The sequence below is a fragment of the Chiroxiphia lanceolata genome, chromosome 3, assembly GCF_009829145.1.
Source record: "Chiroxiphia lanceolata isolate bChiLan1 chromosome 3, bChiLan1.pri, whole genome shotgun sequence".
Taxonomy (NCBI): domain Eukaryota; kingdom Metazoa; phylum Chordata; class Aves; order Passeriformes; family Pipridae; genus Chiroxiphia; species Chiroxiphia lanceolata.
The window spans coordinates 47,109,468-47,132,408 of NC_045639.1; the positions used below are offsets into that span (position 1 = coordinate 47,109,468).

At 37.0% G+C, this 22,941-nt stretch overlaps 1 protein-coding gene across 2 annotated transcripts in view; it reads left to right on the forward strand.

Moving 5' to 3' along the window:
• The window catches only part of PRKN (parkin RBR E3 ubiquitin protein ligase), a 713,780-nt gene that overhangs the window by 238,787 nt on the left and 452,052 nt on the right, over positions 1-22,941 (forward strand). For both annotated transcript variants that reach the window (XM_032681398.1, XM_032681399.1), the window contains exon 4: positions 17,020-17,138. In XM_032681398.1, coding sequence (XP_032537289.1) covers positions 17,020-17,138 — 119 coding nt within the window. The remainder of the gene's footprint in view (positions 1-17,019; positions 17,139-22,941) is intronic.

A 22,941-nucleotide genomic window follows, 5' to 3' on the forward strand; every position in this document is an offset into this window, starting at 1 on the left:
GTGTTTTTCTTTCCTTTTTTTTGTTTTTAAAGAACAGAATGGTTGTGGTTGGAAAATGGACAGTTAATTCAGAGGTTCTAATTCATATTCACAGAAAAGCAGAATTAAAATCAGTGCATGATACTGCATTGCTGTGCCAAAAGGTTTTAGAATTTTACCATCACCTTTGTTTCAGTGAAGGTTTCACATTTTCACTGCTACCTGGGTGACCATTGTTCGAGATGCCAAGGTAGTGGCCTTTGTGTCCATTCAGGCTTCTCTTCAGCTAGGATTTCAGTTGTTTTTATTCATCCTGTTTTTTTGTCCTTTTTTTTTGTTTCTTTCTTTCTTTTAGAGAATATCTAAACATAGAAATTGAGATTCTATATCAGCCTTACATGGATTTCCAAAAATCCTTCAGTGTAGGGTTTTTTTTTCTCCTGCACTGTGGTACCTTATGTTGAACCTTTTGCTTAAACCTTGTTCATCCTTATGTATTCGTCATGAAACAACAGTACTACTGGGCCTACATTATGCCCAGCAACTAAGATTTTATCCAGTTGGAACAGAATAAAAGAGACATGTTTTGCAACAATTATCATTGTAATTATTAATATTTTGTTCAAGTTTCTGGAATGTTGATATTCTATGGGATCTACTGGCACTGGACCGAAAGTTTAACTTAGGTAGGATTACAGCATTTTTGATCAAAAGAAGATAAGTTAAGAAAATATCGTCCTTGATCTGCCTTTCAGTTATGAGACAGAATACTACAGTGGCCTGTAAGTGAAACTGGAATATTTGTGAGCTGGATTATGTGTGCTGTGGCACCATTTTTTAGCACAGCTACTGTGTCAGAATCACAGTTTTCTTAGTAAGGTACCCAGGATCTGGAAGTCCCTGTTTAATCGTTAACCTTTAAGATTCAAAACTAACCTTTTCAAATGCTAGTTCAAAAAAAGATTTAATCTTTGTATTCACTGTATCTTACAAGCCTATCCATACTGATGACATCTCTCTGGGTATTCAGTCTTAGGTCTTTGACCTGGAGAAGATGTCAGATTCTCTGAATATATATTATATTTTCAGTTATGTATTATTAATATATTAGCAGTTATGATCAGCTGCTGCTATAACTGGTTTTTGCAGATGAATGCTGCAAATTTAGCTTTGACAGTCTATCTACCTGTAATAATATCTGCATTTTTGGGGTACAGTATCTGCAACTAAATTTCCACCTAAAATTCAAGGTCATATGGTAGATATATATGCGTTTATATATATGTATATATATATATGGGTGTGTTCAATTTTAACTAGCCTCTCATACAGCAAAATAAAGATTGAAATATCAAAAGTGACAGCTGCATCCCCAAGCAAAGTGCCCCGGGGATCCCTGAAAGCCAACATATTTTTTGAGCACCAACATATGCTTTCCAAGCTTCCATGATGCCATACTTGTGCAACAGTTTGTTCTGTGGGTCTTGACATTTACCTGTCAAAAGACAAGAACAGAGAAAAAGAAAGGAACGTATGGATGTGGAGATAGGGTCTTAAGTTGAGCCTGATTTTCAGCTTCATGCAACACTGCACAACTTGTCAAGGATTTTATTATAAGCCTCAGTATTCTGGCTTTTGTTGTTAGGTGACTTTATTTTATTGCTTTTTTGCTGTGAAGGTGATTTAACTAAAATTATAAAAAGAGCTTAAAAGTTCACTTTACCAACCGAAGTACTGGTAGCCACAGCTCCTCCTTTTGTTCACCACAGTTTTTTCTGACTTAAAGGTATATCACTCAGCAAGTGAGCTTTTATTTACTGCAACTCTTTCCAGCCTCCAATAATTATTTTTTAAAGTAGCTGAATCAAACTTCAATAATGTTTTAAACAAAGTCCTGGAGATATGGCCAGGTGAAGGTTTTGATTAACATTATCAGGGACTTTCCCCAAGCAGATTTTATTTCTCTTAAAAAGAATGTTGTGTTCATGCAAATAATAATGAAATAAACAGCAAAATCCCCACTGTCTTCATTTGTGTAAGGTCAAGATCTGAATTAATGATTTCATGCTGTTTAATGATTATGGATGTTGTACTTTTATCCTTCTTCTTACGTAATCTGTGGTAAATAGTTATATATCTTATCCTCATTTCCAAACCCCATAACATAGTTCACAGTGATTTTCAACACAGTGATGGCTGTAGCTAAGCTCATATTTGTCTCATCTTGAGCAATATCTTTATAACTTTAACCATTCTGAAATATTTAGGATGGAGATGCAAAAAATTCTGTTTCAAAGAAATATTACCTGTCCTCCACATGTTCTCTCCTAGCCTGTAATAGAAATTTTTCAGATACGCTAAATGTAGCAGTATAAATATGAACAAACACATTTTAGACCTTCCATCCAGGCACAAAGATCTATATTTGCCCGGAAATAAAACATCTTCATTAAATGTTACCATATCCAACAATAAGTATCATTTTGCTGTTTCTCCTTAATCTCCCATATTGCATTTTACTACCCCTGTTCTCCTTTAGTCACCCCAAAGTCTCTTTCTCTGCCTAAATGATGTATAAATATACTCTAAATATGGCAGAACTGCAGGGTTGATTACCTCCTGCACAGATACATAGCAGAACAGGAATCTAAGTACTGGAGATGTAGATATGATATCTTGATTGTTTCCTAGTCTATTATAATCCTTTATGAGAATCAACTAGAAATCAAACAGTTACTGATGAAGGAAGTAGGGAGGCATCAAGATGAAAACTTGTCTCTTTAGAATCTGCAATAATGTCTTCTACTTTGTAGAGTAACTTGGGAATTCATCAGAAGAAAGGAGATCTCCCCCAGCACAAATGTCAAAAGTACTATGGAAAGCAAAAAGAAAAAAAAAAAAGACTTTCTTAAATCCATGTGAGATGGGAGAAAGGGAACAGGCTTTTGTAGAGATTAAGTACATCTCAAGTAGAATGTACAAAATAGTCTTTAAGCATTTATGTTTAACTTCAACAAAACGATTTTCCAAAATCAATTTGCTTAATTGATTGGTGTGGCAGCCCAGGGAACAACTGAGAGTTAAGATGACAGTGGCTGGTTCAGTGTCACACTAACCCATAGTAGGGTAACAAGCAGTTGCTAAAGCTCTGTGCTGTATGTAGAAGGGTGAGGAGTGGGGTCTCAACAGGTTGTGTGGTAGGAATGCTAATGTGGGGCAGAGAGTGTTTTTCTAAACTGATGGGTTGAAGAGTGATATTAGGACTGAGCTTAAATTAATTTTCAGCAAGGAATCACTATGCACTGTAGTGTCTAAAATGCAATGAACATTTAATTCTGCTATGACATTTAAAGATACTGTACATATAGCATAAAAAAATCTAATAATTGACGAATCAGAGAACATATTGATTAATGAATAGTATGTATATTGATAATATCTCTTGCTGAGAAAGTTTACAGAGCCTACATATTACTGCATTCTCACTTGGTCATAGGTTTGCAGGGAAAAAAGGGAATTAAGAGTTATAGTGACAGATATCTACTTATAGTCTTAGAAACTTCATCTTGAGTTATTCTAAGTATTTAAATATTATCTCAATTCATTCTGATAGAGAAGCCATTTAATTCCTTCTGGATAATAAAGTGTTTTCTGTTGTTTATGAATATGATCAAGCCAACAGGTTTTCTGGCTAAAGCCTCCCTGAAGCATCTCCCCAGAGCACAGTGTGGAGCGGTCATGAACTGAAGTTCAAAGTTTTCATAGGTAGAATTATGTATCTTGGCACAGCAAGGGAGCTCACTTGATGGTAGGTACCATCACCTCACTGTGAGGAATTTTCAGATGTGATGAGGCATCTGTAAGAGTTGCAGGGCTAGGATTAGTCTGTATCACTGTTTCAAAGTCTGAGACTATTATTTCCATGCTTCTTATCAAATAACAGACGTAGATGCTCAGCAGACTGTACATGTAAACATGTCAGTGAGGATTACTATGATTCCATTTTCTGCACATTTAACTTTAATGCGATGAATCTTGCTGCCTCTCAGCTAATCTGTGGATGGGGAATTTTGTTAATGCAGAGCTGGAGGAGCTTTGAGGTTCAAGCTTTGACCTTAAAGTGCAATTGCAAGTACCCTCTGCTTTTCTCTTTGTCTGTCTTTCCTTCTTTTCTGAAACACTTTTTTCTGCATTTTCCTTCCTCCACAGGAGGAAGTTAGCTCTTTGCATGTGTCAGAATTGGAAACTCTAGTGTGTATTGCTTTGAAGAGCTGCTATTTACTGCTCATTGCTTTTAATGGTTTTAATAACCTGGAAAGCCTGCATGCCTTCTTCCCAAACCCTTTTGCTGAATGGTTTGTAGAGATAAAGAAGCCTCTTGACTTAGGTTTATATTTTCAAAACTGTCTTCTAAAAGCAAAAGAGTGTTGCTGCATATGTAACATTTCAGTTTAGAGCATATTTGAACACAATATGTGAAATTCTAAGTTGACTTTTTTTTCTTAAAATCTGTTCCTACTCTTCTCAACATAGTCCTGGTATTGCATTACATGAAGGTGTTGCAACGACCATAACCATTATGTTGAGACGATACAGGATGGGAAAGTGTCATTTTCACACAATATTTTCTATTTTTCTGGACAAGACTTTAGGATTAAGATTGTCAACTAATATAAGTCTTTTCACTTCTGTAAAAGCAGCTAAGGATCTTCCTCAAAATATTACTTTTACTGAAATAGTAAGTTACCCTTGTCATTAAATAGCAAGCTTTGGAAACTAAGTAAAAGTACTGGTTCTGGTATTTTCTGTCTGTATAGGAACTGTCATATCAGCTGAGTTATAGATACATCTTTTCTGAGCCATTTTCTAGGTCCCCATTATTTCTAATAGAGTAAATTTTCATTAAAATTCTAGTTCTGTGCAAGCTTCAGAGTGAAGAGCCTGACATGCAGGGCATTGAGAATGAGAAGTAGTGTCGTAGATCAATCAAAAAGACAGCTTCTGTGGTACACTGTTATTGTGCAACATTTTGTTACACACTGAAATAGCTGTTAGAATAAAAGCACTGGCAAGTTATTTAGGACATTAATGGACAGTCCTGTTTTCAGTAGTCATTTTTTTTTCTGCTAGAATAGTGATGTAGTGCTTGTTAAGGAAGTGGAAAGAACATGCAGCGTTAGCTGTAGTTATAAGATAAGCAGTTACTTGTCATATTTTTCTTTATTTAAATACGCAATGGTTACATACAGTATAATTAAAAAAGAACAGCTTTGGCTTGGAGAGGTCTCCAAACAGACCCTTAAGTAGAGCACTGTATAAACAGAAATATTATTATAACATCTTTGTAGTATGACTTTTACAGTAATCTCTAGAGCGTCTGAAGATGTCTGGTTTTCTGTGCTCAGACTTACAATATCGTCTTGCAACTGATGACAGAAATTTTGTGTTTGTCCTTGTATCACTGGTGGAGATCCTTGAAGCCAGTGTCTGAAACCTTACTGAACCTGCAGTACATTCACTAAAGCTGGAAGGATGCAGACAGGATTAGTATGGTGTCCAAAGAGGGATGATATGCAAAGAGACAAATTTTCTTTAACTCTCTCAGCTTCTTTTTGTTTATAATGAATTAATGCTTTTTCTTCTATGTTTACTCATTCAGGCTGGGAACTTTCTTTTGGTCAACAAATCATGAAAACCTTGGCAAACCTTTTATTCAGTTTATCCCTCAATATTGGACATTGTGGTAGAGGAATGGATTAGCTGTTTGGTTATAAGCTCCGTTCCTGCTGGGCTTTGTGCCCACATTTTAGGGTAAACATCTATCTTGCAATTCCATTCATAGCTTCTAGAGTGTTACTTAAAATCATTTCACAGTAAGCTGTATCTGTAATTAATATTTATACAAGGTGTATCTAAAATACTTTTCCAAATATATTTTTGCCTTTTTTTCTTGGTCAGCAGTTAGCTGACTAGTTTATACTATCCATCTCAATTTAATGAAAGCTTAAAGCACCTTCTATAATGTGGTTTCTGAATATTAGTCATTCTTTTCACCTGGATTGTGGCCTGTCAGTATCTGTGGGTTTTTTGTTCTAAGTGCTGATTAGAGTATTTTCTGAGGCCTTTATGACAATCTGCTGCCCTACATTAATATATATTTACTGTTTTATAAATGTAGGTTATAGGATCAGTTTTTAAAATTGAAATCTCTGAAAATCTGCATAATAGTTGAAGCTGAAACTCTTTTAAAAATGTATGCGTATCTGAAAGTAGTTTTAGAACAATTTTGAAGAACAGATACAATATTAGGAGAATTCTTTTTTAAAATCCTTCTTATAGCTTTGTGTTCACGTTTTGAATAATGGAATTTATAATGTATAATTAATAAAATTATTTTACTTTTCCAGTAGTTGATAAATGTCACTTGATATATGTTAATGTTTTTAAAAGCTTTACGTTAAATTTTAGGCAGATTTATATGAGTGTAAGTGCTTGTCTGTATCTGTATGTGTATAAGCACAGTATCTTTGCTCAAGTCTGCATAGATCTGTTGACCTCTTTCTCTGCTGGTTATCACCTGGTCTAGTGCAAAAAGGCAATGAAGAGGGAAAACAGAAGTTTTTCTAAATTCTAGCTTATACTATAACCTTGAAACATGAATTTCACTTATTTCGATTTACAGAAAGGTCTGTTTGATCTGTTTTATAAAATAATATCATTCTCTAAATACAATCAAGTTTTGCTTGCAATTGTGATTGTGCAAGTCTTTGCATTCATAAATTCCGTATATACGTATTTCACTTTTTTATCTCTGAAGAACATCTATTCTGTACAAATAATATTATTTGGCAAATTCAATTTTTTTTCTAAGTAGAGAGGTTGGGAGTTTGTATTTTGTCATCTGTATCTTATTTGTATTTGTTTTTTGTGGTTTACTCTGAGAGTAGACATAGGCTAGTGCAATCATCAATTCATGTTAAATGTTTAAAATTTAAACAAAGTGTTAATCTCCATATTTTTTAACTATTGCTGAAACATATTACATTTTGCAATTGTTTTTTTTAGCCCGAGAAGGTGCATGTTGAATACTACTCTGTTGCAAAATAACTGATATTTTGTATGCTCAACCATCAAAATTGACCATTATTACCTGGTAACTGGTTATATGTTTCTTTACATCAGGTGGAATCTCTTTGAAAATGTCTCTGAATATTAAAAAAAGTATTAAAAATAATGTTTCTTTAAAAAACTAATATTTATAAAGGTAAACAAAACAAAATAGCTGGAAAGATCTTCCTGTTTTGAATGTGCAAGGGATCAGATCTAATAACAAGATGGAAAGCATTATCAAAAGAATGGAAAATAGAGAGCACTTTCTAAACAACATTGGCATACAAGTTATGATAATTTTGTAATCAAAACATGAAGACACTTAATATTTTAAAGGATATTACTGTGGGAGAAATGTTCTTCAGAAAACTAAGGTGCAATGCAGAACACAAAGAGTTTTTAAAGTGACAGCTTGAAATTAAGAAAAAGGCAAGGGAGTTCAAAGAAAATACAGAAACATTTATAATCTATTATTTTAAACTCGTAAGATTTGTACAGAGGCCTGTTGTCATTTAATTGCTAAAGTATCTGATACAACAGAGCTAAATATTCTCAGTATTTGTGGGTTCTTGTTGATAAAACAAGAGAATTTTTCATTCAGTAACAGTATAGTTTCTATTAAAAAAAAAAATGCTGAGGAAGGCTTTTAATCTTAGAATACTGGAATTATTTGGGTCGGAAGAGATCTTAAAGATCGTCTAGTTCCAACCCCGTCTTCCACTAGACCACTTTGCTCAAAGCCTCATCCAGTCAGGCCTTGACCACTTCCAGGGATAAAGTTTTAGTACCTTAAATAAATTAAATATCTTCCATAAGCTTTGCTACCTGATTGTTTATTCCTTGTGTGCTCTGAAAAACAAACATTTTCAAAATGTTTTGTAATAGGGTAAGAGACTGTAACAAAGCTAACACCAATACTGTTGCTGCTTTTTACTGGCCTTTCTTACTTGCAATTACCTTTGATACATTAGTACCTGTATCTGGGTAATATTAGTTGAGTAGAGCAAGGTTTTTTTGGACAGTGTGTCATAGTTTGAGAGCTCCGAAAATCCAATTCCCTAGTCCAAGCCCCCTCCCACATCTCAACACAGTGTGAGATGGTTTTTCCAGACACTACACGAGACTCAAAATGGGGGAAAGGGATTATATATTACAATGACGGTACAAATAAATACTACAATACATTATATACAATCTTAACTATTTCTACCATGACATAAAAGTATTTACAATGGATCAAATCTCTTCTCCCCTCCAAATAAAAGTCCAGGAGGGAAGAAGGAAAGATCCTTTCCACTTTCAGAGCAGCATTCTCTTCAGAGTAGCAGTCTATCTCTCTCTCTTCCATGCAGCAGCTGTAACTGGATCTCTGCCAGTACACACGAGGGGGTATCCAAGCCCTCGTGGCCCTTCATCTCCAAGCAAGGGTCTTCTCTTCCGTGGACTGCGTAGCAGGGACAAAACTTGCTTCACCATACCATATCATGGGATGTAAGACATCCCATGAAGGTCCCTCCCTCAGGGGATTCACCCCTGAGTCAGAACGTCTTGGGCAGCTTCCAGTTGAAGGCCTCTACCTCAAGAGTTCTGTCAGAGCTTCTGTGCTCTGATCTCAGGCTGCTAGCTTAGCTTGGCAGCAGCGGTGAGGGGGGCCAAGGTCACCCCCTCCACATTTGTTTAATCGTCCCAGTCCAGCTTTCCAGGACGCCTGAGCTTTTCAGCTCCTCTCTGCAGTGCTGCTGCATTTAGGACTTCCATTCAGTAGGAGTCCATCCTCTCCACTTAGGAAAGGTCACAAAAGGAGTTTGGGGTTTTTGTTTCAGTTCTTACCCAAAACTCTGTCTCTGTAGAGCTTATGCTCTCTCTGCTGCTGGCTCTCGTCTCTCAGACAACTCTGTGTCTTCCTGCTCGGCTGCATGTTTGTTTCTGCTGCTTCTTCAGTTCTTATTTCTTTCTGGCTCTCTCCCACCGTTTCTTCAGTCAGTGCAGTTCTGCTGCTGCTGCTGCTGCTTCTTACAGTAGAGAAACTCCTTCAACTGTCAGCCACAGGTACTTAGCCCAGCCTTACACTGTTCCAAGTCCCTGTAGCCCCCAGTGGGGCTGCTGCTGCTTCTCCTCGTGGCTCTACAACATGGCTACTTCTCCAACAACAACTACAACTAATCTTCTCTTCCATTCTGCTTGTGATATGTTTATATTTTGCAGAAGCGCTCATTGGGTAAAACCTCAAGGGTCACCACCCCCTGGCGTTTTACCATTTTATAACTTCAGGGGGAAAACTGTTTCCCCCGACCACACACTGGAAGTATTTAGAGTGCTTATACAGAGAAGAATCTCAGTAGGAATAGCCATTATTTTGACTGAGGGTAAGCTGATTTTTGAACTTCAATCAAAAGAGACGTATCTAATTACTGTGATTTTACACTACAGTAGGAATAAAATTTCCAACTGACCAAGAACAGAAATCTGAAGTTTACATTCTGTATTGTCAAAAAGGTGGTCGCCAAAACTGTGTAGTATCTCCTGTGCGGATGTGCCTTTGTGAAATGTCACATATTTGAAACTATTAATAACTGATACAGTTTCATCTTCAATTTGCAAATGCAGGCATCTATTCTATAAATTCAATTATAGCTTCTTTTTATTTGGCACATTATCAATTTAAGAAGCTGATGATTTGGTTGTTTTGTTGGGTTTTTTTACCCTTCCCATGATCTGTGAGTAGTTTGTTTCTTGTTGGACATGACATGGGTATTTTCTGGGATATCACTTCTTTGGTGTAAAGGCACCAACAGACTGCCATTTCTTCAATCTCCCTCCTCCCTTGGGTGTTTAACTGATCATGTCAAAGGCCATCTGTGAAACGGGCAGTTGTGTAACCCTGGATCAGACTTTTATGGAAAGAGCTGTGTGAGAAAGAGCTGCTGGAAGCCTTGTCAGGGGTTTTCATCTCCCCATCCTCAGTGGGCCCACTGGTCCAGGCGTTACACTTAACCTTAGGTCCTTACCTTTGTTCCATGCCTGGGCTATGTTTTTAGGTATGCTGTGTCTGGATTTGTATCTTCTTGCTTTTCTGGCATGACCTGGGACTTTCTTGATGACCAGTGGTTTAATTTTTAGACATTTCTTAGTTTATTTGCTGAAACTGTGCTCAACTGGATCTACTTTTCAATGCTGAAGCCTACAGTATATGATCTGTGCTACCTAGGCATAGTTTTTCTGGAGCAGCTTTGCTTCCCTTCATGTGCTTGGGCTTAAATCCAGAAGTCCCTACCTTCAACTGTGAATAAACCAGTTTTAGCCAGTTGTCATCACCACAGGTAACACTCAGTTACTTCGATGATGTAAAAAGCAGTCAGGGTGGTGGTTTTTGGCGATATTATGGTTGGTGCATAGTGGTTTCCTCATGCAAAAGGAGTACACTTTCAGGGAGATCTTTTGATACCCTTAAGTCTTGAACACTTTGTTAATCTATGAGGTAGCAATGTTTTTCTCCCATATGTTATTTGTCAAGCTTTCATCAGTTCCATGAAATTGTCTGGTTTTCTTTTTTTTCCCCTCACATTTTGCTGTCTGGCAGAATCATACCAATTGTTTTTTTCTCTTTTTGCTGCCTTCAGTCCTTATTGTAAATATAAACTATACTAGCGTTATGTTGAATTTTGCTCCTTTGTGTGAAAATCAGAGAACAAGCTGAAGAAGAGATAGGTATATTGTGAGAAGAAAGAGAAAGGTGAAGCTTACACAGAGGTCAGGAAAAGGAATGAGAATGGGAAAAGGTAATTACAGAAGTTATCTGGGTAGCAAGATAATGAAAGATTTGGGTGAAATATAAAAGAAAGTGAATGTAAATAATGCTGAGGCTCAGAGAAGTGAAGCAGAAGATTCTTTCTGGGTAAAAATGCTTAATAAAATTTTTGCCTTCCCCCTTCTGAATTCCAGGAATTTAAAATAGAACAAATACTATTCTTTTTGCATTTTTTTTAATTCATAGAAGTTTTTTTTCCACACAAAAATTTTTCACCCAGAAGGTGTTAAAAAGATAAATGTGCCCCATTGTCTTTGTCAAGTACTTCTGATACTCCACCTCTTACATAGGCACTACACCCTCTTCAGCCAAATTTCAACTCTTCTTAAATTTTTAGTCCTTGTTACAGTGACAAGTCCTTTTTTTTTCCTCAATAGCTGTGTCTTCCATATACTTTGATTACCTGAGGTCCATAGACATTCTGCAAATCATATTTCAATCTCAAGGAAAAGAATTATGGTGAGTTTGGGTTTTTTTTCCTGTTTAGTCTATTTCGCATTGTTATCCATACTTCAAAATACTGCAGCTCTTTTTCATGAGTTCTTGTACACAGCAACACCAAGTGGCATTCATCTCCCCTAATTTTAGAGGTTTGCAATGTAGATATTTCTACCACACCTAGTGGTTCTAAATCCCCACAACAGAAAAAAACAGACTCTTTTAGACACAATTTATCTGACATGTTTGTATCATTTCATATCTACTTTAGGATGAATGAAATCAAACTGTAAAAGTGTCTATTTTTCTCACTAGAATATAACACAATCAGTTTAGATGAATACAGCTGTTAAATAATGCCATTTCTATCTTCTAAATTAGATAGTCATCATGAAGAATAAGTATAATCAAGAACGGGTACAAAAGTTTCATAAATGTGTGCATCTGCATACATGGATCTGGGGTGAAAATTCTGTGCTCTGTAAAATCTTTGCTGTTAAAGAAGAGTGATTAAAGAAAAAAAGTTTAAAGGCAGAACATTCCAGTTATATTTTTAGAAAGTGAATGGGATCTTATAAGTAATTTCTCCTTTTTCAAGTGCAGTAGTGCAACCTCCACATTTTTTTTTTTAATTCAGCTTTATGTGGAAATTTTCACAACTTTGAGTCTTGTAGGCTTATACTTCAGATGTTTTTTCTCCTACTGTGTTGAATCAAACAAAGTCCTTAAAGTGAAGGCATTTGGAAGAATGTTTTTTTTGTTCACTTCTAACTGTGTATTTTTCATTACATGGGTGCAAATTGCAGAAATAGTCTGTGGTCTATGACAGTCAGTCTACGTTTTACAAATTACAACTAGTCTAAATGTAAATATAATGGAATCTGAAACAATACTAGCTTTATGTAGTTTTCAATCTGTTGAAAGACTTCCTGTAGCTGTGTCCTCTTTTAAATAGCTGATTATGGGAAAGACTCAGTAATCATTATCATCTATATGAAAATGCAGTTCAAATGAAAACAGTAGGTTAGCTACTAATATCCCTATTCAGATTTTATTCACTTAAACAGTCATAGAGATGATAATAGGTGTTTTGACTGATTAGAGATTTCAGGATCAGGTCTATAGTCATTATGACTAATGTTTTCTCATTAACTAGTCATGCATATCAGAATAATTGGTCTGTGCTATCACTAACATGTACAAAGCTCCCACAGCATGGTCATCATTAACAACATAGAAAAAAAAGGAAGTAAGAAGCTAAAAAACCTAAATGTGGAGACAGTACAAACCACTGGGATACACATCAAAGAAAGCTACTTTCTCTTTTCATATAAAATACTAAAGGGAGAGAACAGTTTTAAGACTATTTTTATGATGGGATATTTTTGAGGAAATCAGCTTTGAAGAGGTAGAAAAGAGAGAGTGTGTCTCACTGGGATGAGAAGACAGGTCCTGACATAGGTCATAAATGAGCAGCCTTTTGCATTCATATCTTCATGCATTTTTTTTTGCCAGTAAAAACAATATAATTAAATGAACTTGATAGAGAAACCTACCAAGCATTTTACTAAAACTAGCCTGTCATAAATGGCTTTATGTGATAATATTTGAAAGCGAAATCTGCAAAGTAGGGATTGTTTCCTGAATTCTTATTAAACTTTTTGGGTTTGTGTGGCCAGGTTTTGGTAGCAGGAGGCTACACGGGTCGCTTTGGTGAGAAGCTGCTGGAAGCTTCCCCCATATCTGGTGGAACCAATGCCAGCCGGCTCCGGGACCTACCCACCGCTGGCCAAGGCTAAGTCAGTCAGGAATGATTAGTGATGCCTGTGACAACATATTTCAGAAGGAGTAAAAAAAAAAAATTATTTGGGCAGATGAAAATTGCAGCCAGAGAAGTGTGGAGTGAGAACATGCGTACAGCTCTGCAGACACCAAGGTCAGTGCAGAAGGAGGGGCAGGAGGTGCTCCAGGCGCCAGAGCTGAGGCCCCTGCAGCCCGTGGTGCAGACCATGGTGGAGCAGCTGTGCCCCTGCAGCCCATGGAGGACCATCGGGGTGCAGAGACCCACCTGCAGCCTGTGGAGGGGACCCACACCAGAGCAGGTGGATGCCCAAAGGAGGCTGTGACCCCATGGGAGGCCCATGCTGGATCGGGGTCCTGGCAGGGACCTGCTGACCTGTGGGGAGAGGAGCCCACGCTGGAGAAGGTTTTCCTGGTAGGACTTGTGGCCCTGTGGGGGACCCATGTTGGAGCATCCTGTGCCTGAAGGACTTCACCCCATGGAAAAATGACCCACTTTGCAGCAGTTTGTGAAGAACTGTTGCCTGTAGGATGGATCCACACTGGAGAAGTTCGTGAAGGACTGTCTCCCATGGGAGGGACCACACAGGGAGCAGGGGAGAGACTCCTGTCTCTGAGCAGTGGCAGAGACAACCTGTGATGAACTGACTCTAACCCCCATTCCCATCTTTTTTCACCGCTGAGGGAGAGAAGGTGGAAATTGGGAAGGAGGGTGGGGTGGGAGGAAAGTGGTTTTAAGATTTATTTTACTTCTCATTCTCCTACTCTGATTCTGTTAGTAAATTTAATTAATATCCCCATTTAGAGTCTTCTTTTGCCCGTGACAGTGATTGCTGAGTCATGTCCCTCAGTCCTTATCTCAGCTCATGAACCCTTAGTTATATTTTCTCCTCCTCTGTCCAGTTGCAGAGGAGAGTGATAGAGTGGCTTGATGGGTACCTGACATCCAGACGGTGTCAACCCCCTACAGTTATACACTCCAAAAGTGTGCACTTCATACATTTATTATATGGTTGGTCCTGCAGCAATTTTAGTGATTACTGGCACAGTACCAAAGTTACCTTTTTCGTTAATACTGATATGGTGCATAAGACGGATTTCCTTGTTCCTGTTTCTTTCAGTTCCCCTCTGAAAAGGGGCCCAGTGGGATGCAGTCTCAGCCAAGGGCCATGCTAATGTAGGCAGTGATGTAAACAAGTCAGTAAAGAGTTTAATGCTGACCATCAGTATTGTATTGTTAGGCGTCTTTCAGCATTTGCATTTTTAGTTCAGTCTTTGTTTTGCCTGGTGATGCTGCTCAGGACTAACATGTAATAATGTAACTGAGCTTTGTGAGAATGTGATCAGCACATCTGCATAAAATAGTGAATGGGTTGCTGAAAACTCCATTTAACACATTCCTTCTAAAATCAGTGCATTCCTCTTGTGGTGGTGTTCCTTTCCTTCTTCCTTGCTATAGCAGACATTTCAAAAGTTATTCTGTGTCTCTGAATAGTTCTGTGCTGCTTAACTGTTCCAACCCATTAGATTATAAATTTGTTTCTCGTGTTTCAAATTTGTGCATAGGGGATGTGTTTAGAGGGACTTTTTATATTCATGAAAAAGGAAAACAAAATTGAAAGTGCTAAGAAAAATGACTATTGAGGTAATGTAGTCTATTTTTGCACAGAGCAAATATCAAGCTAATGCATAAGATTTATCCTCTATAGTAAATCAGCAATATGTTTCATTTTAGGCCTCTCCTATGACTACTATTTTTTACTGCCATATTCAGTCATGCTGATTTATGCCATACTATCCTGTGAATATTTTGCAGAATATTATCAATAAAATAATTTTATTTTTGGGTCCAGATGGAATGAGCTTAGAACACAAAGACACAGAGCATGATTCCTGCCTCAAGTATTTTAATGCTTGAAATAAACTTGGCATAAAATGTGAGACAGGGACACAAGACATCAGGGAGTGGAGGACTGGATCAGGAAAGGCATCAGCCAATTAACAAAATATTTTGTGCTGTAAGGGTTCTTGTAGTCAGATGGCTCTGTTTAGCTGGAAGGGTTTCATTAGAGTCGTGGCAGGAATCCTTCTGGCAGGAATCCTTCTGGAGAGTAGGAACAAACTAAGACAGCGAGTGGTGGCACCACAGAACTACTCAGGATAAGTGCCCCTACTTGTGAACAGAAGCAGCAGTTTCAGTAGTCCCATGAGGCAACCCACATAAGAAACTGGAACAATGGGAGAGGACTGGGGATAAGAAAACAGGTTCTGGTCTCACTTCCTTCACCTTGAGATCAAGTCAGGAATAAGTGGCTGAAATCATCTTGTTTATTGTGGGCTTCTACTAGTTTGTATGTGTGTGAATATATGGACGTGTGGCAATTTTCCACAGAAACTGAATTAAGTTTAGGTTTTGTTATGCTTTATGTTCTGGTATGGTGATTATTATTCTCCAGGGAAGCATGAAAATACTCGATAGATTAGTTAACTAAAATTAGTATTGGATACATCACTGATGTACTCTTATGTAACTTATGTTTCTGAAGAATTGAAAAAATATCACAAAATTTCTTCTTTCAGCAGTGTATACATCTACATTCTTTGTAGACATCTACATACTTTTTCATAGTAAACAAGTTTTTTTGGATGACATAGTACTCTGAGGTTGAGCTTCGGACACTGAAATTATATTTTAATTACATTCATATGATATTTGAGAATGTTTATATTAGGACACCCATGAATAGGTATAGCATGTATTTGTTAGGCATTTAGCATTGGCAGGACACAGGGTCTGACTTACTGTGTGAGAAACACGTAAAAATAAAGGAGGTCAGCCATGTTGAAAAATATTATTCCAGGTAATATTTACGTGTACATAAATAGAATATACTATGCTGATGAATGTAGGGAAAAATAGTAGATTGGGGAGAAAGAGAGTGAAAAGGTTTTCATCTCTAAGGGACTGCTACTGATTCTGAAGTTCCCCACTGTTAATGGGTCAGATCTTCTGTTGAAATTGAGAAATATCTGTTTAAAACTTTATTCCGATCTTAGTTCAACTTCTGATAATACACTTGAGTCTCTGAACTTGGAGGTGTATAATCTAGATTTAATTCATGCCATGGATATTTCAAAATTTTCTAAGGAATAGCAGTAGGCATTCTAAAAAGTGCTTCACTCCAAGCAGTGATCAGCATTGCCTGTGAAATCAAATTCATTAGGATTGCCCTGGGCTTCCACAACTCTCTGCATATCGCATTCTGTTCCATAGTTTCACAAACAGAATGCGTTTCATTTCATTTTCCTTGAAAATTTACTTGGCCTAATATCTTGGCAACAGTTTACAAACTTTACTAGGTTATACATCTGCCAACAAGGATAAAGAAGTGGCTTGCAGTCTTCCATGAATAAAAGTAAATTTGCTAAATTAAATATTTGTTTTCTTTCTATGATATCAGTCAAACTCGTCTTTTAAACTTCATCCAAAGAAATTTTCATGCAATTTGACCTCATAAAACTTGCAGCTAGACAAGTAAGATGCAAATTATGGAGAGCTGAGGTAATTAATCTCATAGACCACTTGCCAAAGATTACAGTTGGTGCTCATGAGTGGTAAGCTTAAACTGTAGACAGGATGCATTTCCTAGGAGTTACAGTGTAGTCCACCTGTAATTATTGGTCAAGAAGCAGGAGTTACTGGAAGGTGTTCAGAACTAGACCAGGAAAGATAAGATGATCATAATGCTGTCCTCAGAGAGTAAAATTATTTTAACTTATTACTTAAAGAGTCAAATAGAAACCTTTCACAACAGTTTGTTACTGATTTTCAGTATACAACAAGAGTGGTTGTTTTCTGTTTGTTTATTTTTCCCTTCTGACAGGTGCAGCTAGTTACAACAGTTTTTATGTTTTCTGCAAAAATTTCTGCCAAGCTGTGAAGCCTGGGAAACTGAGAGTCCGCTGCAATGTGTGTAAACAAGGAACCCTGACCTTGGCAAGGGTAAGCTTTTTCGGATTTTTTTCAAGGTTTTGGAGTATACGGAAATGATATATCTAGTTTTCTCTGTTTGCATACATGTGGCTACGTATATATGTATTCCTACTTGTTTTTTTTCTTGCTGTTTAAGACTGAGAAGAGTAATTCAAAGGCTTTTGAAAATTTCGTTTATTTATCTCCATTATTTGCATCATATGCAAGGAACAAAGTGCAGACTAGAGCTCCAGTTCTGCAAAGACATAGCCCATCTTTGAGGGCTAATGATTAACCTGGTAGTATGCACAATGTATACAACTACATGTATGCTAAAAAGATGGGATTATAGATGCTTATTCAAAGCTTGTAGCAGTTTTGAAGGCCACAGGAAAACCTGAATTCAGATCTAGATTTGTGGCCGTTATGGAATGAGATAGGAAGGTTTTTGAGTGGCTATGCAAATGAGAATATTAATCCTTCCAGCCTAGTTGCTGCATGTAAAGCCAAAGGAAACTTATTACGTTGGACTAGAAAGTTAGTAGGAGATCTGTCAAGCTTGGTTTGCATCCTAATATGGGAAAGTGTTTTTTGACTTGAATGTGCAGTAGTTTGTTTGTTTGTTTGTGTTTGTGTGCGGTTTGTTTGTTTTGGTTTTTTTGTTTGGTTTGGTTTGGTTTTTTGTGTTTTGGGGTTTTTTTGATCTACGTGCTGCTGAATTTTACTGGTTGTGTTACTGTTGAATGAGAGCCTCTTCTCTCTCATAAATCAGTGTTTGTTGACCAAGTTTGTGATTGTGAGAGGTTTAGGTTTTGAAGGAGAGTGAGCCGTACCATGCTATAGCTTGGGGCAGGGACTTTCATATTTGGCACATGTACAGATGTTCAAATTTGTCTTTCACTGTGGCTTAAAGTGGTTAATTTCAGCTTCATGTTCTCAGTGTAGCACAGTGCTTCAATGTCTCTACATGTAATAGCATTGTAAGACTCTTTAAAAACCCAGCTCCTCTATTCTCATTGAAAAGAATAAATCATACCATGCTTATACACATCTAATTCAAAAAGCTATAACAACGAACTCCCTCAAGCTTTGTGTGCTAATCCTGAATTACCTGACTATCTCTGATGTATTTCAGAGGCTTCAGAGAGTTGCATTTTGTGGTGTTCCAGATGAACATATGTAAGGGGATTTTTTTTCTCTCAAAAGTTGCATTTAGTGATTAGTATAGGCTTAATCACATATAAATCAAGACACAAGAGAAGTCACTATTAATGTACATTTTCGGTGGTGGGATGGATAAAAACACAGGCAACATTGTATTCAGCTGGAATACAAGCAGTCAGTGCTGCTGAAAGACCTTGCTGTTGTCACTAGATGAGTCTGAATCTTGTGCATCGCATTGACGTCACAAAACATGAGTCCTTTGCTAGACTCAGTGTCTTTCTTCAGCATGCCCACTTTTGGAAATAATGACTTTCACATCTGTACTGTTTGGTTTGGAATCTCTATGTTCCTTTTATTAAGTAAACTTTAATAAATTTCCCATCTTTTCAGCTTTTATAGTATCTGCTAAACAGTGTTATTTGTTTTGGAGACTTAAAAACCCAACAAACAAACAAACAAACAAAATATCCAACTTTTTATTGTCTCCCAGGAATTCCTCACAACTCTATGCTGGAAACTCTATTATAAAAAGTTTGAGTATGGTATGCTTATCAATTAGTTCTAATTGCCTGGAATGTACATGGGCTCACATTTGTTTAGCATGTACAGGGTCAATGAAACAATAAATATACACAATCTGATAAATTCAATTGAATGGGCAGATTACAGCAGCTTCTTTTTCTATTTGCATATTGTACAGTAAATATGAAAAGAATAGCTGAAAACTTGTAGTGGAAGCTGTTCCAGTTTTCAAGATTGATTCAAAAAATCCCAGCTTTCAGAAGATTTGAGAAGTTACTTCAGCATAAAAGTACAAAAGACAAAAGGGATATATCTTTTGGAGAGTATCAAATGATAATTTTAGTCTGTTTTAGTTTTTAAATAATGCTTGTCTATGAAATTAATTTGCACTTAAGATTCTTGTTACTTTTCTCCCAAAACAAAGAAAATCTGTTATCATTCTTTGTCTCTCAAATTCAAGCAGAACACAGAAGTTACGAACAGTGAGCATGCTGGTTTTGCAGCTTGGGCTGTCAGTCCTCAGGACTTCCAAAATGCAGTATTTGAAATATGGGCACACTTAGTCTCATGAATGTGCTGTGCAACAGTCAGTTTGTTTTATAAATACATAGTGTCTACCTCAGTTCACTGGCTGTAAAGAGTAGGTACAGATTTGGCAGGTGCCTGGGCCTTGTGAAACTCTTTTTTTTCATTTTCTGGTCTATATTCCAGGGAGACAGGAAGTAATTCCACCTGAGGACGCTTCTAATATGTACTAAGACTCATTTATTTTTCAGTACTGTGTAGAGGCCTCTCTGTGTTAAGGCCAGGCAGAAGTGTGGCCCATACAGAAAGTGCTCTGCTTTCTTCAGTGCACTGCAGCTTACAATAGGCAAGTTCTGTCCAGCTGAAAATCTTACTGTCAATCATTTGACTTTAAATGATATGACTTGCATATCAAAAAAAAGTTCAAGTTAGTGTATTATCCCAAAGCTTCTACCTTTTGCCTCCAATCCCACCGGACTGTGTCAGTGATTGCTGATATACGTCTTCTCTACTGGTTCTACAGTTATTTTCCTTGTATAGAGAAATTAGTCAAAATAAAGTTGACATGAATAAACTGTAAAAAAAGCATATCTGTACCACTATACTACAGATTTGCCAGAAAAGCCACATTTTTTGTAGCTCTCTTTTTTCCTCCCATTCTTCCTGAACCATGCCTGACCTTTACATGGCAACACAGCAAGTTTCTTGAGAATCTCCCTTATGCTGTAAGCACCAAAGCACCGTGTAAGCCAGCATCTGTTACACTATTTCTTTTATTGAGATGAACGTGAATACCTGTGTAAAACCCACATAAAGTTTTGGGCAGCCTTCACTTACTCTACATGCTAATTCTTTTCCTACCTAAGCTACAAATGACCAGCTTAATTAAACTGAGCTTTCTTTTTTCATGGTGTGTTGACTTACATTTTAAAATATTACTTACCAGTAACTTTCTTCATATAAACTGAAAATTTTAGTCATTAGTTTCACAGTGTTGTTCGTTGGTTGTTTGGGTTTTATTTCATATCATACAATTCTGCAATTTGTTTCAGGAGCCATGATTCAGATAATTATGGTATTCTTCTTTCCAGGAAAAAAAACACAAAACGAATCCACCAAAAAACAAACAAGGAGACAACATAAAATCTAAAATAAACAAACAAACAAAAACCCACAAAAGAAAGTCTAATTATTGCAGTTCTTCTTTTGGAGTCATAAGAGTGTTAATATTCACAGTGTTAACTCTATATTGAAACGGAAAATGTGTATCTGTGAATGGAAGGCCTGATTCTGCAAACTGATATGCACCAACTATACACAAACCCAGACTTTTTCAATGTAAGTGATTCTGTGATGTACTCCTGGTACAAAAGACATTTGATTTGGTATCTATTTGTCATAATACTGAATTCAACTAGAGTAAGACTGGATTGAAGTGTGGTAAATAGACTTTAGGTCTCCCTACTCAGCCACAGGTGAGTATGTACTCAGCTACAGTGAGGCCATTTCTAATGTGGGGACTCATTACTATTTGGTCATTCTTCTCATTGTGTCCTTGGTAGTTAATACTGGTTGAGTTTTCAGTAAATTCTCTAACGCAAGCACCTAAAGGAGTTTGTCACAACTTCTTCTATACTTTCCAAGTGTTCCTTATGGTTCACATCATTATATCAGATCTTTTCAGACATGAGGAGTTATATCTGATTTAACTCCCTGCAGCTGAGGCTTAGTTTCTGGCACTTACAGGACATTTGGTGCGTATAGTCCCATTGCTGTCCCTGCCCTCTGTGCTCCAGAGGAGCCTCCTGACTTCACAGGTTTTGTTAAACTGTCTCTGCCACAGAACTGCTCCTCCATTATTTGTCATACTACGGGTGTTGCTTTCATCTATTGCTTTTCATCTTAACCTAACAAAGAAATAGGCATTTGCTGGATTTTGTTTCTCTGCAGCCATGAAAGGCTTGCCATTTAGGTCTCTTGTCAATTAGAATAGGCTGTGAGGTACATCCCAGTTCTGTGAGGGAAAAGCGCTGGCCTTATGAGCGCCTTTCAGTGACTGACAAATAACAGGTCATAGACAGTGCAAGTGCTCTTCCTAATAGATGGTAGTGTGGCATTTGGAATTTGATACTTTCGTATTTCCTAGGAAGAGAAAGATCTTCAATACAATAATTTTTTTTGAGTTCTTTCTTCCTAACTCAAGTTATTTAAAACAGGGTATTTTCTTTTTGATGAATATAAACTTAGCAGAGATTTTCAGTAATATAAAATAAAAAGGCAGTTTACTTTTACTTCTTGTTTATATATATATATATATATCATTGTGAAACTCCTTTCCACAGTACAAGACCCCTCAACACTGCTCATTTCAGATCACATCTTTTTCATGGAATTAATTACTTGTATCCTGGCTCAGTGACAAAGAAAGGAAAGAGTACTCCTCACAGCTTTGGAGCAAGGCTGACTGAAAGAGAAGGGGACAAGTAGCACCTCTGAAATTATGTAGCCCTTACCGATGCTGAGTCAGCTTCTCCCCTCTGCTGGTTACACTGCAGGGGTAATATTGCAGTCAGATTACAAAAAATCAATTTGTCCTTTGAAGCTAAACTGCAAAATAAACACTCATTGAAGTGTATGTGATAAAGTGTGATCTCATTTACAGGCTAGGGAAATATTAAAAATGTGATTGAATTCTTGAGACTGGGTGACGTAGGTATCTGTCTCTCCAAAATTACATGTCTGCTTTGAGGATAAAAATGTTTTTGATGTATTTTAGCTAACACATGACAAACACTATGTGTTAAATTACTTCTGCTGCATACTGTGCATAAGAAAGTTACCACTGTAATGTGTTTTCCACGGTCAAACTAACAAATGTGAAACAACCATTTATTTTTGGGTTCCCGCTAATGAATGTGTTAGTACAAAAATAGCTTAATTTCCCTGCATTTGGCTGACAGAAGTAGTACTTACAGGAAATTACATGTATTCAATATATGTGCTTCTTTCTACATAAATAATGGGAAATGTCTCAATTCTGACATCTAAATTACCACGACTGGGCACTGATGTTAATGCTGCCTTGAGAAGACTAGTGCAGAGAAAATGAGCTCTTGGAATAATTTTTTCCAGGGTTTTCACAGATTCAGGAAATCTTTTTGCATTACTTATATTAAGTCAGCACGCTTAATCATAAGCCTAGGGGGTTTTTTCTAGTGAACCAGTGTTTTATGAGAGTGATGGAACATCTTAAGATACAGATGTGTTATTCTGTTGTGTAGGCCAAGCCCAGCTGTGTCAGGATTCCAGAGAGAAATCAGGCATATTCTGGTCTTCTCCCTACCTGCTGCACAGGGAAATGTACTCTTCTGTGCACTCATTTTTCATATAAACCGTTCTGATGGTGACAGATCGGTCATGAATATGGACTACTGAGACTCTTAGTGCAGAACTATACTTTGATAGTAAGTCCTGTCTCCTAATGGTGTCCATTGTTCACGTCCAAGTCCGTGCTAGATACAAAACCTCTATCTTTCATATCCATTAGATAGTTTGAGCACTTTCCAATAAAAAAATCTGTCTCAGAAAGGAATATTTTTTCCATCAGAGCAAAGGAGAATCT